We start from the raw sequence: 12956 nt of genomic DNA on the forward strand, positions 1-12956 counted from the left end.
TAGACTTACATCTCAAGGATCAGGAGATTGAGGGCTATGTTAGATGATTACAGTCACACACACCTACACAGGTTGAACTGGATGGACTATTGTCTTTATTCAACCTCGCCTACTATGTAACTATGTAACTATATAGACCATATACCATATGTGCAGAGATATTCATAACACACTGCTGAATATAATTCAGCAGTATATTATACAGTGCCTTGCAAAAGTATTAACCCCTTTTGACCGATTTTTTTTTTTTTTTTTTTTTTTTTTTTTTTTTTTTTTTTTTTTTTGTTATATTACAGCCTTAAGTTCAATGTTTTGTTAATCTGAATTTTATGTGATGGATCAGAACACAATAGTCTAAGTTGGTGAAGTGAAATTAGATAAATATATACATAAAACTATTTTTTAGAAAACAGAAAATCAGCATGTGCATATGTATTCACCCCCTTTGTTATGAAGCCCATAAAAAGCTCTGGTGCAACCAATTACCATCAGAAGTCACATAATTTGTGAAATGATGTCCACCTGTGTGCAATCTAAGTGTCACATGAACGGTCATTGCATATACACACCTTTTTTGAATGGCCCCAGCGGCTGCAACACCTAAGCAAGAGGCACCACTAATGCCCCGTACACACGTGCAGATTATCTGAAGACTTTTGTCTGCAGACTTACCAAAACCATATAATATGAGGTCAAACCTAAACACTTTCAATGTGTATGCAATCCGGCAGGCCCTTGCACTACATAGAAAAGGTAAATCTGAAGACAAGTCTTCAGATAATCTGCACGTGTGTACGGGGCATAACCAAACACTGCCATGAAGACCAAGGAACTCTCCAAACAAGTAAGGGACAATGTTGTTGAGAAGTAAGTCAGGGTTAGCTTTTAAAATAATATCCAAATCTTTGATGATCCCCAGGATCACCATCAAATCTATTATAACCAAATGGAAAGAACATGGCACAACAGCAAACCTGCCAAGAGACGGCCGCCCACCAAAACTCACGGACCAAGCGAGGAGGGCATTAGAGAGGCAGCACAGAGACCTAAGGTAACCCTGAAGGAGCTGCAGAGTTCCACAGCAGAGATTGGTGTATCTGTACACAGGAGGACAATAAGCCCTACGCTCCATAGAGTTGGGCTTTATGGCAGAGTGGCAAGAAGAAAGACATTACTTTCAGCAAAACACAAAGTGGCATGTTTTGAGTTTGCGGAAAGGCATGTGGGAGACTCCCAAAATGTATGGAGGAAGGGGCCCTGGTCTGATGAGACTAAAATTGAACTTTCTCTATCGTTCATTGATGGATGCAGTTCCTGATGCATATCAGTAGGGTTATACTGCCCCCTTACAGGAGTAGGACACAAGGCAGAAAAAAAGTTCCTTCTATGCCTATGGGCAGTCTCAGAGGGTACACCCTCTCTCTTCCTGCATAGGAGGGCAGTTTTTATCTGCCTAGTCAGGAGTAAGGACCTAGTTCCTTGCTGGGATCTTTGGTCCTGGCATATAAGTGTTGTGTTTTTTTTTTTTTTTTTTTTTTTTATGTAGATAGTTTTTATTAGCTAGCTTTTTTTTTTTCTCCGGATTTTTTTTTTCCTGTGAGGTCTACAAGTGACTATGCCCGATCTGGGCGACGGGCTGGATGTTTAGATCCAGTGGTCACCCCAGCTGGCCAGCGAGCGCGCGCAGACCTTGGCTCCATGCTGGGTTGACTGCGACATAGTCCCACTGGATGGGGATTGGCCCCCCGAGTTAAACGTCTCGCAAGGTCGTACACAACAGGGTCACTTCTGCATAGAGGTGTCCTGTCAGGCGATGGTGCCCGCCTGTGTTCCTGTGTTTCCTCTTCGAATGAAGACCGAAGATATGCTACATACCCCGATCAAAGATCACTGAATCTAAGGAGTTGGCTATCAGATCCATCCAAAACTGTCAATGGACTAAAAAGATAGTACCTGAGCCTCAGGAAGCAGATACAAGGTTTTGCATGTAATGCTGTCCTTTTTAGGCGCTGGTCCCTTGGAATACCAAACCGCAAAGGTGCTCTGTGCAGGGTTCTCTACAGGTCCAAAGCCGTGGCCCCCTCTAAAACAAGGGCACCCAGACCTTGATGGTCGCTAAGACCAAGCTCGACGTTATGGGTGAAGATTGAATTCCTGTTTCAAAACAGAATCCTGCGGCAGGACTGGTGAGTCCAATTTAAAATATTTACACATACAGCAAACCTTTTAAGGTCTCTTTCTGCCATTAGACCAGCTGAAGGCTCAAAAAGTGATAGAGGTTACAGAGAACAAAGTTCAAAGGGGTTTACACCAAACGGGGATGTGAGACCTATTTTGGATTTCAAAGCTTTAAACCAGTTTCTGAACATTCGTACTTTCCGTATGGAGTAAATTCGTTCAGTTGTAGTGGAGAAGAATTTCTAGCATCAATAAACATCAAGGATGCATATCTTCATGTGCCTATTCCAGGCTCATCAAAGGTTCCTACACTTTGCAATAGAGAACCGGCATTTTCAGTTTGTGGCCCTGCCCTTTGGGTTAGCCATAGCTCCAAGAGTGTTCACAAAGATCATAGCTCCAGTATTGGCTGTTCTAAGGTTTAGAGGAATATCTATAATAGGATGTCTGGACGATCTACGAATAGATCAATCGGCTTCGGCTCTAAGCCAAAATGTCCACCAGACAGTGCAGTTCCTAGAACATCTGGGTTGGATACTGAACTTGGTAAAGTCACCATTACAGCCGGTTCAGCGTCTCAAATATCTGGGTCGTCTTGTGGATACAGCACAGGCAAAGAAAGGTCTGACCCAAAGGATCAGGTTCGGTCCGTGGTAAGGCTGAGATATCCTTCCATACATCTTTTCATGAAGTTATTCAGGAAGATGGTGTCCGCATTCAATTCCATATGCTCCATTCCATGCCAGAACCTTACAGATAAACATTCTGTCTACCTGGACCAGAAAAGTAAAGTTCAGTCTCTGGACTGGTCCATGTCTCTGGTACCAAGAGTACAACCGAGTCTAAATTGGTGGTTGACCAGAAATCTGGAGAAAGGGAAATCCTTTCTTCCAGTGACTTGGAGGCTTCGGGGTCACCCTTTCAGGGTACAATCCGACACGGCTGTGGTTTATTTCATCCATCAAGGAGGCTCAAAGAGTCAATTAGCCCAGAAAGAGGTGGATTTTATCCTGTCTTGGGCCGAGAAGTTTGTGCCACGCCTGACAGCAGTTTTATATTCCGGGAATAGAGAACTGGCAGGTGGACTTTTTGAGTCGTCCAACAGATGTTTCCTGGGGAATGGTCCTTACACCCCGAGGCGTGCGAGCCTAAGAATGGAGGCGGCAGCTGCTACTGGGGCACAGGTTACGTTTGGCACTCACAAGTCATCCAGAGCGGCAAAGGTTTTTCCTTTTCCTCATATTTTGACAACATGCTCAAAAAAGAATGGGACCGCCCAAAGTGTTTCCCTGGGGCGTCTAAGCGGATTGCTAGATGCTATCCTTTTGAGGAGTCCCTTTATAAAGAAGTGAATTGTGCCACCTACGGTGGACCCTCCAGTCTGTGTCCTTTTAAGGATCCGGTGGATAGGAAGGCGGAGGCTGTGGCCCGCAATATGTACTCTCTGGCGGGGGTCTTCACTGAGACCGGTGTTTACGGTTGCCCTTGTCACGCACACGTTGACTAAGTTACTACGCCGTGACCTGGTGGGGAAACTGGTTCCCCCTAAGAGGAGCTGCTGGACCAGCTGGTGCAGGGGCTGCAAGTTGTTTGTGATGCCACGCTGGACACTGCTCCCATATTGGGCTGACTGTCTGTTTTGGCAGTGGTCCTTCGGCTCATACTTTGGCTGAAGTGCTGGTCTGCGGATCAGACTTCAAAGAAGGCCTTGTCTGATCTACCTTTTCAAGGAGATCGCCTGTTTGGAGCTACCCTGGGTGACCTAAGGGTCTCACAGGGGGGGGGGGGAGAGTAACTTTAAGGACCCTCAACGCAGACGGGGTCCCTCCTCCGCACAGTGTTTTTTTTTTTTTTTTTTCCGTTCCTCACGGTCAGTCAATAAGGCGAAGCCCATCAAGACTCCCTCAGGCGAGTCCAAGCAACTGTGGTCTGGCTAAAAAAAAGTCCGGTTTCTCCAGACCTGCAGACAAGACCTCCGGCCTGAGGTTGCCCCCTCACCCGTATCTGGGGTGGGGGGGACGTCTTTGCCAGTTCCCAGCCCCTGTGACTATGCTGGATACCAGACATGGGTTCAAGAGGTCATACGGTCCAGTTAGAAGATCAAGTTTCGATCAGTCCCTCCAGTAAGGTGTTTCCCTTCCAATGTGCGACTGTCCTCGGATCATTTGCTGGAGTTCCCTGGGGCAGTTCAGGACCTGGTGCAACAGGGGGTAATAGTTCTGGTTCTGTATGTGGAATGTTTTCAGGGCTTTTATTTAAACCTGTTCGCAGTTCCCAGGAAGGAAGACCAGGTGCATCCAATTCTGTACCTGAAAGCACTAAATTGCTGTGTGCGAGTTCAGGCCTCCATAGACATCAGAGATCCCAATCTGTGCAGGACACCCAACGGTTTCTCAGTTTTTTTGCCGTGGTAGAGGATCCCTATCAGTTTGTGGCGTTACCCTTTGGTCTCGCCTCTGCTCCTCGGGTCTTCACAAGGTGTTGGCCCCGATCCTCGGTCGCTGTTTGCGGAAGCGGGGGGATATCTATCCTGGGTTATCTGGATGATCCGCTTCTCCGTGCGGAGTGTCCTACGGTGCTGGGAACAAATTTGGCAATCCCCATGAGAACTCTGGAGGAGTTTGGGTGGATTCGAATCCTTCAGAAGTTGTCTTTTGGTCCCTTCAATGAGCCTGGTCTACCTGGGCCTGACTTTGGACTCGTCCTTAGCCAGGGTGTTTCTTCCTCAAGAACTCCAGACTGCAGTTCAGCTGTTGCTGTCCAGCAAATGGTCATCCCTTTGGACCTACATGAGAGTTCTGGGACTGATGGTGTCATCATTCTGGGCGGTCCCCTTCGCTCAGTTTCACACGAGGATCCTCCAGAAGGAAATACTTCTCAATTGGAACAAGAATCCAAATTCCCTGGATATTCAGATCCTGATGGCTTTGGTCCCCGATGCTCAAGCAAGGGAAATCCTTCCTCCCTAATATAGTGGACAATTGTCACCACGGATGCAAGTATGTCTGGATGGGGGGGATGAGGGAGGGGGTTCTCGGCAGGTTGTCTGATCAAGGAGTCTGGTCCCTGTAAGAATCCAGGTTACCGATCAATGTTCCTGAGCGATCCGGCTTTGCCTAGTCCACTGGATCGAGTACCTGTAGGGTTGTCCATGCATGTGCGCATTCAATCGGACAATACCATGGCTTATGTCAATCACCAAGGGGGCACCAAAAGTGTCCTTACGGCCTTGGAAGTGGCAGGCATCCTTCGTTGGGCGGAACACTTTGTTCCAGCTCTCTCCGCTGTTCACATTCCAGGAGTGGAAAATTGGCAGGCTGATTACCTCAATCGACAGGCCTTGGATGCAGGGGAATGGTCCCTCCCTCCAGAGGTGTTCCAGCAGGTGTGCCTTTGTTGGGGCACTCCAGATGTAGATCTGTCGGCGTCTCGGGTTAACAGAAAAGTACAGAAGTTTGTGGCCCGCTCCAGGGACCCTCTGGAGGATGCCGCAGACACGCTGGTGGCCCGTGGGGTCAGTATCAGCTGATGTATGCCTTTCCTTCTCTCAAGTTGCTGCCACGACTTCTTTGCAGGATCAAGGTGAAAGGGATTCCGGTAATTCGTGTGGCTCCAGACTGGCCTCGCTGAGCTTGGTACGCTGACCTGGTCAGACTATTCGCAGACGCTCCTTGGAAACTTCCTCTCAGGGAGGATCTACTGTTTCCAGGGCCAATCTTCCATCCTCCTTTTACTGTCGCTGGCTTTGATGGCTTGGATGTTCAAAAGCCAGGTGCTGAAGGACAAGGGTTTGTCTGCTTCAGTTATTCCCACTCTGCTTAAAGTGAGGAAAGCGACTTCTAGGAAGATTCATCATTATACGTGGAAGTCGTCTATTGCGTGGGGAGTCTCCTTGGGGCTCCCCCATCGCTCTTATTCGGTGGCTTAGATCTTGGCTTTCCTTCCATGGGGATTTGATCAAAAGCTTGCCTTGAGTAGTACTATTAAGGGTTATGTCTCCGTCTTGGCAATTTTCTTCCAAAGGCCATTGGCCACCCATTCCCTGGTGCATAACTTCATCCAGGAAGTGCGACACTTGGTACCTCCGGTGCGACATCTGTTGTCACATTGGGACATAATTTGGTGCTGTCGGTTCTCCAGAAACCTACCTTCGAAAGTATCAGGAGATTCCCCTGCTTCTCTTTTATCCCAGAAGGTTGCCTTTTTGGTGACTATCACTTCTGCACGCAGGGTGTCGGAACTGGCGGCGTCCTGTAGTGTTGTTTTTTTTTTTTTTTTTTTTTTCTACCTGGTGGTTCACAGGGGATAAAGTGGTACTTCATCCGGATCGGTCCTTCCTTCCCGAAAGTAGTTTCCAGTTTTCACTTAAATGAGGACATAGGATGTTTTTTGGCTTAGGACACAGAGGGTAACACTAAGGAGTTTGCACTGCGCAATCTGGGTGTACTTGGCGACTTCGAGTCTTTTCGAAAGTCAGATTTGCACTTTGTTCTCATGTATGGTCCAAAGAAAGGGCTGCCTGCGTCTGCTCTGATTATTTCCAGATGGATCAGACAGACAGTTGTGCAGGCATATTCACGTAAGGGTCAGGTTCCACCTTTCCCTGTTAAGGCGCATTCTACTCGGGCACTTAGTACTTCCTGGGCTTTTCGCCATCGGGCATCTGTGCTTCAGGTTTGCAAGGCAGCTGCTTGGTTGTCTGTTCACACCTTTTACCAAATTTTATAAGGTGGCTGTGCTGGCATCTGCGGATGCCTCTTTTGGCTGCAAAGTTTTGCAGGCTGCTGTTAAGGTGGCTTTCTTGGCCTTCCTTAAGGGTGTTTACTGTTTGTTTCAGATGGACCTCATTTTGTTGTTCTGATGAGTCCTATAATGCCTGGTTGGCTATATTTTTTTTTTTTTTTTGCCTTGGGAACTTGTTTTTTCTGCTGCTCCCACCCCTCATTTTATAGCACTGCTTTGGGACATCCCTACTGATATGCATCAGGAACTGCATCCGTCAATGAACGATGGAGAACTGGATTTTTGACTTGCAGTGAAATCCTTTTCTTAAAGAGGTTGTAAACCCCCCAAAAATCTTTCCCTTTTTTTTTTTTTTTTTTTTTTTTTTTTTTTTCTTGCAACCTGCAAGAGAAACACATGAGCTAGTATGCATCGCATACTAGCTCATTATGAAATGCTTACCTTAGAACGAGCCCTCGCCGTGCTGTCCGCTTACCTGTATGATGGGCGACATGTCCAGTCGCCCGTCTTCCGGGATCGCGGCATCCGGCCATCTGATTGGCCGGAAGCCGCAGTGACGTCACTCCTGCGCGCGGGAGCCGACGGTCACTGCACGGCGCTCTGAAGGAACGGCCGCTCGTGCCGTTCCTTCAGAGCTCATGCGCCAGTGATGTCACTGGCTGCATGTAAGGTAAATATCTCCTAAACGGTACATGTTTAGGAGATATTTACAGTACCTATAGGTAAGCCTTATCATAGTTACAGAGGAGGGTTTACTTCCTCTTTAAGTTCATTGATGGACGCAGCACCGTCCCTCTATTTTGAGTTGGGTTGTTATTACCTCTGACCATTGCAATGAGTTTGTATGTATAAATAGGAATGGAGGCATATCTCTGTATGCTTCAGGTCATATCCTTAAGTATAATAATTTCCTTCATCTGGAAGGGTGGTACCCCCAGAATAGCAAAAACCACTTTGCAACTACCTATTACCCTAGGGGGGCTTGCTTTATTAGATGCAATAGTTTTGGGCTGCAGTCCTATTTACAGTTAAGTGGTGGCTATTCCCTCTGCTACGTTGGAGGTGGCATTGCTTGGCTCCTATTATGGAACTTGGTTCATTGAGGTCCCCAACATTAATATTACTCCCCTGATGCAAAGCACTCTTAGGGTTTGGGATAATGCCCTGGCTAAGGTTGAAAAGCCTCACAGCTGGCCCCCTCATAGCCTGCTATGGGGTAACCTGCGATTACCTAATTTCCAATGCATTCCGGATCCTGTGCTGTGGGCCCGATTTGAATTCATATACCCTGGGGGATATTGGCTGTCTGCACACCTTTGAACAATCTTAAGTGTCGACCGGTCTAACCAATCGAATGCTGTTTAGCTATCTCCAACTACGACATGCTTTTCAGGCTCAATTTTGCCACCCTAACGGTGGAGATGCATGATGCTGAAAGCCTACTGAGGACGACTGATGGGGGGTTAAACCCATCCCGACTCTTTACTCTATTATTTAGCTGCATTGGATACCTCTAAACTCTCCCAGTTTTCGACACGGCAGGCAGACCTACCTGCAATGGCGGATGACTGGGAGGAGGGTCTTCAATAATACCTTCCCTTGATCTCTGTACGGTATATATTCACTCAACTGATTTTTTTTTTTTTTTTTTTTAACCGGGCATACTATTCCCTAGATAGGCTAGCTAAAATCTACCCTACCACAGAATCGGTCTGCCCTAAATGTGGTTCTGAAACGGGTCCCTCCTTTTCACGGTATATGGTGGTGTCTGCGGTTGCAGGAATTCTGGAATGGAGTGGTTAATGATATTCAGTCAGTAAACTACGGGTCCCCTGCGACCCGATACCCTTACCACTTGGTACCTGTGACACGATGGAAGCCCCCAACCTAAACCACTTTTATGCAGCCTTCTATGCTAGGAAAGCGATTGTTCTCCACTAGAACAAGCCACTCCCCCTGACTGTCCATCATAGGAAAACCTTGGTGAAAGCAGTCCTACCTCCTATATAAGTTAACATATATATGTGATGTAACTGAAAAAGTTTGAGAAGATATGGGTGGCATGAGTCCATGAGAGATAGTTGACTCTAGGGTTTGAACCTTGGTGGCTTATTTGAATATATGTAAACTATATATGTGCTTTTCTATGGAAGAATCTTCTTTCTTCTTTCTTCATCCCTTTTCCTGTGATGTTGTGTTAGATTTAATCACCATGCTTTTTATTTTTTTTTCTCTCAGGTACCATATGAACTATTGGTGTTATGTTTTTCATGGCTAGTGTAATCTGTACCTGTCTGAAGAGTTTTTGCACCAACGATAATTTTGTTTTTGTCTTGAAATTTGAATAAACTTTGTTAACATACATACATTTTCCAATGCATTCTAGAAGCGGCTGTTTAATTTTGAAGATGAAACTGCATTTCTTCTGCTCCTGCAAGATCTTAAAAATCAAGTTTCCCAACAAACCATTAAGGTAAGATTTGGGAAAATAGTTTTAAATGTTTTTTGTTCAAAGCATGTATTTTATGAAAACTTTGAACATGGGTAAACTTGCACTAATATGTGACCATAGTGCTTTCAGCCTCGTACTGCAGACATTTTCCAGCCTGGCCCACAAACCGAAGTGCCGGATGACTGAAAGTGATTATCTTTGGTTCTTGGGTGACACCGGAGTTAATATCTTACATATACCAATCCCTGCCACCACATGATAGAAAGACTGCCCATTGGGAAAAGCTTGCAATGGCAACTGTTATGCAGACATGAATATTTCAGAGATTTACACTTTGGTAACATGCTTAAGAGATGGAAATTCTGGCTTCGTGCATTAGAGATCAGCTTGAAGAATATCCATGGTCAAAATGTAAAATCCTCATACCTTATTCACAGTCTTGAAATTCATAGACCCTGGGTTATAGGCTGGTAACTTCAGGTGGTTGTATACTGGCAAGTACTTTGGATTCTCCAATCAACTTTTCAATCATATGTTCCCTGTATTCCAGTACAACATTAGAAGCAGTGCATACGGATTGGCACATGCTTGGAAAAACCTTGGGGTACATGGGTGGGGGGGTTTGTAATGTTGCTTTGGCCACTGAAAAAAATATAAATATATCAAATTAGTATCTCACGAATGTGAGTACACCCTTCACATTTTTGTAAATTATTTTCATGTGACCACACTAAAGAAATGACACTTTGCTACAATGTAAAGTAGTGAGTGTACAGCTTGTATAGCAGTGTAAATTTGCTGTCCCCTCAAAATAACTCAACACACAGCTGTTTAATGTTTAAACCGCTGGCAACAATGAGTACACACCTAAGTCAAAAAGTCCAAATTGGGCCCAAAGTGTAAATCTGTTGTATGGCCAGTGGCCACCATTATTTTCCAGCGCTGCCTTAACCCTCTTGGGCATGGAGTTCACCAGAGCTTCACAGGTTGCCACTGGAGTCCTCTTCCACTCCTTCATGACGACATCATGGAGCTGGTGGATGTTAGGGACCTTACACTCTTCCACCTTCCGTTTGCGGACGCCCCACAGATGCTATATAGCAGTGATCCTTAACTCCGGTCCTCAGGGCCCACTAACAGGCCAGATTTAAAGTATTACCTTGGGGAGATGCAGACTAGAATACTGCAATCACTGAGCAGCAAATTGTATCACCTGGGATGTATTTCAGTTATCTTGCAAACCTGGCCTGTTAGTGGGCCCTGAGGACCAGGGTAGAGGACCACTGCTCTATAGGGTTTAGGTCTAGAGACATGCTTGGCCAGTCCATCACCTTTTTACCCTCAGCTTCTTTAGCAAGACAGTGGTCGTCTTGGAGGTGTTTGGGGTCATTATCATGTTGGAATACTGCTCTGCGGCCCAGTCTCCGAAGGGAGGGGATCATGCTCTGCTTCAGTAAGTCACAGTACATGTTGGCATTCATGGTTCCCTCAATGAACTGTAGCTCCCCAGTGCCGGCAGCACTCATGCAGCCCCAGACCATGACACTCCCACTACCATGCTTGACTGTAGGCAAGACACACTTGTCTTTGTACTCCTCACCTGGTTGCCGCCACACATGCTTCACAACAATCATCTGAACCAAATAAGTTTATCTTGGTCTCATCAGACTACAGGACATGGTTCCAGTAATCCATGTCCTTAGTCTGCTTGTCTTTTGCAAATTGTTTGTGGGCTTTCTTGTGCATCATCTTTAGAAAAGGCTTCTTTCTGGGACGACAGCCATACAGACCAATTTGATGCAGTGTGTGGCGTATGGTCTGAGCACTGACAGGCTGAGCAGGCTGTAGAGCAACAATAATTTTTTTTCATATCCTTAGTGCTTAGCCATGAGGTGCCCTGTTTAACTTCCATTGACCAGTATGTGAGATTGAGAGCTTTAACAGATTTAACACACCTGCTCCTCATTCACACCTGGGGCCTTGTAACACTAACAATTCACATGACACAGGGAAGGAAAAATGGCTAATTGGGCCCAATATGGACATTTTCACTTAGGGGTGTACTCACTTTTGTTGCCAGCGGTTTAGACATTAACTTCTTGCCGCCCGCGCTATAGCCGAAAGACTGCTACAGCGCGGGCTCTAATTTTCGGGAGGCCGTCTTTAAACGGCCTCCCAGTGAAATGCTCTTCGCATGCTCCCGAGAGCGCGAATCGGGGAAAATCTGTGTCGGCCGTGTCCCTTGGACACAGCCAATCACAGATAGTGGTAAATGGCCAATCACAGCGGCCATTTGCATGGATAAGCATTTACAAATCACCCGACACAAATCATAAAATCTTATTCACTAATAAAGCAGTTGAGGTCGAAGTCTTAAGTTTAGGCCCCTGGGCACCAGAACTTTCGCCTCAAATATCCAAAAGGATTCTCCCCTACTAATTTGGCGTATGTAGTTCCCACACCTCCAGTTCCTTTTCACATGTTCTATACCCCAAAATTTTAATGAATGAAAATGTTAGACATTTACATTTTTTTTTTTTTAATTTTTCTTTTTTATTTACATTTTATTTTATATATATATAAATTCTTTTTTTTTTTCCTTTTTTTGAAATTGGTTTATAAAGCTTTTTCCTTTTTTTTTTTTTTTTTTTTTTTTTTAGGTTTTTATTTAAGATTTATAGATTTTTAATATATACAATATGGAAGAGGGGTTTTATGATGCTGGCTCCGAAGTTAAGTTTTTGTCTCTATAGCTGTCATTTATGACCACATTAAGCCTAGAAGTTTACTCTTGTGTCACGGAGTGTAAGTCTCTTGAAACCATTTCCTGTGTCACGGAGTGGAAGTCTCTTTATCGAGAGGCATCCGGTGTCCCAGACTGGTAGTTTTATAAGGTTTAGTGCAGACCAATCATGTCCTAGTATTACAGGCCGGCTCAGCCTTATAATTGAGGCAGTGCAGTCTCACGAGCTTACGAGCTGACGTAACGTGTATAGGAGGTGGAGCCTGCATGCCTGACGTCATATCCCCTCGAGACGAGTGTCCTGAACCTCTGTAACCGAGTTTTACATATGCTGTCTGAAATATCATGTAAGTGCATTCTAATAAACATCCGATTTGTTAAACCGTACGGAGAGCACTAGATTCTTGTCTATTATCTCCCTATGCATGTACTGGATCGACTCGGATTGGAGTGAAATTTCATACATTTTGATGTGATGTTACCATCTCGCATATACCCCAATTGAGGGAACAAGCGTACTTCGACCTTTGGTGATGCAAGGGTCTAAGAGTGAGCTGAGAGGCCAAAATTATTGGTGAAGGGTTGGTGAACACAATCACTGTGGTGTGAAGTTTTGGACACTTTCTTCACTTGATTTTTGGACTTTTTGTTATTCACCTTTTGATGTGCACTATTACTTTAAAGTGTGTTATTGTTTAGGCTTGGCGCAACAGTGTTTGATTTTCTTTGCTTTTGTGTGGTGGGAAAGGTGCCCCCCCCCCCTCCCGCCGCTTCCTGGTTGTTTTCCTTGCTTACCGGAGCCGTTGGTAGCTGGGAAAACGATCTGGTCCGATGGAGTCC

The 12956-nt window shown here is 45.4% G+C and overlaps 1 protein-coding gene across 1 annotated transcript in view; it reads left to right on the plus strand.

Moving 5' to 3' along the window:
- Positions 1 to 12956, plus strand: part of ZFYVE26 (zinc finger FYVE-type containing 26) — a 1347068-nt gene that overhangs the window by 13307 nt on the left and 1320805 nt on the right. The window contains exon 3 of the mRNA XM_082275187.1: positions 9308 to 9394. Within this exon, the coding sequence (XP_082131313.1) occupies positions 9308 to 9394 (87 nt within the window). The remainder of the gene's footprint in view (positions 1 to 9307; positions 9395 to 12956) is intronic.

This window comes from Pelophylax lessonae (genome assembly GCF_965119305.1).
Source record: "Pelophylax lessonae genome assembly, chromosome: 13".
Classification (NCBI taxonomy): domain Eukaryota; kingdom Metazoa; phylum Chordata; class Amphibia; order Anura; family Ranidae; genus Pelophylax; species Pelophylax lessonae.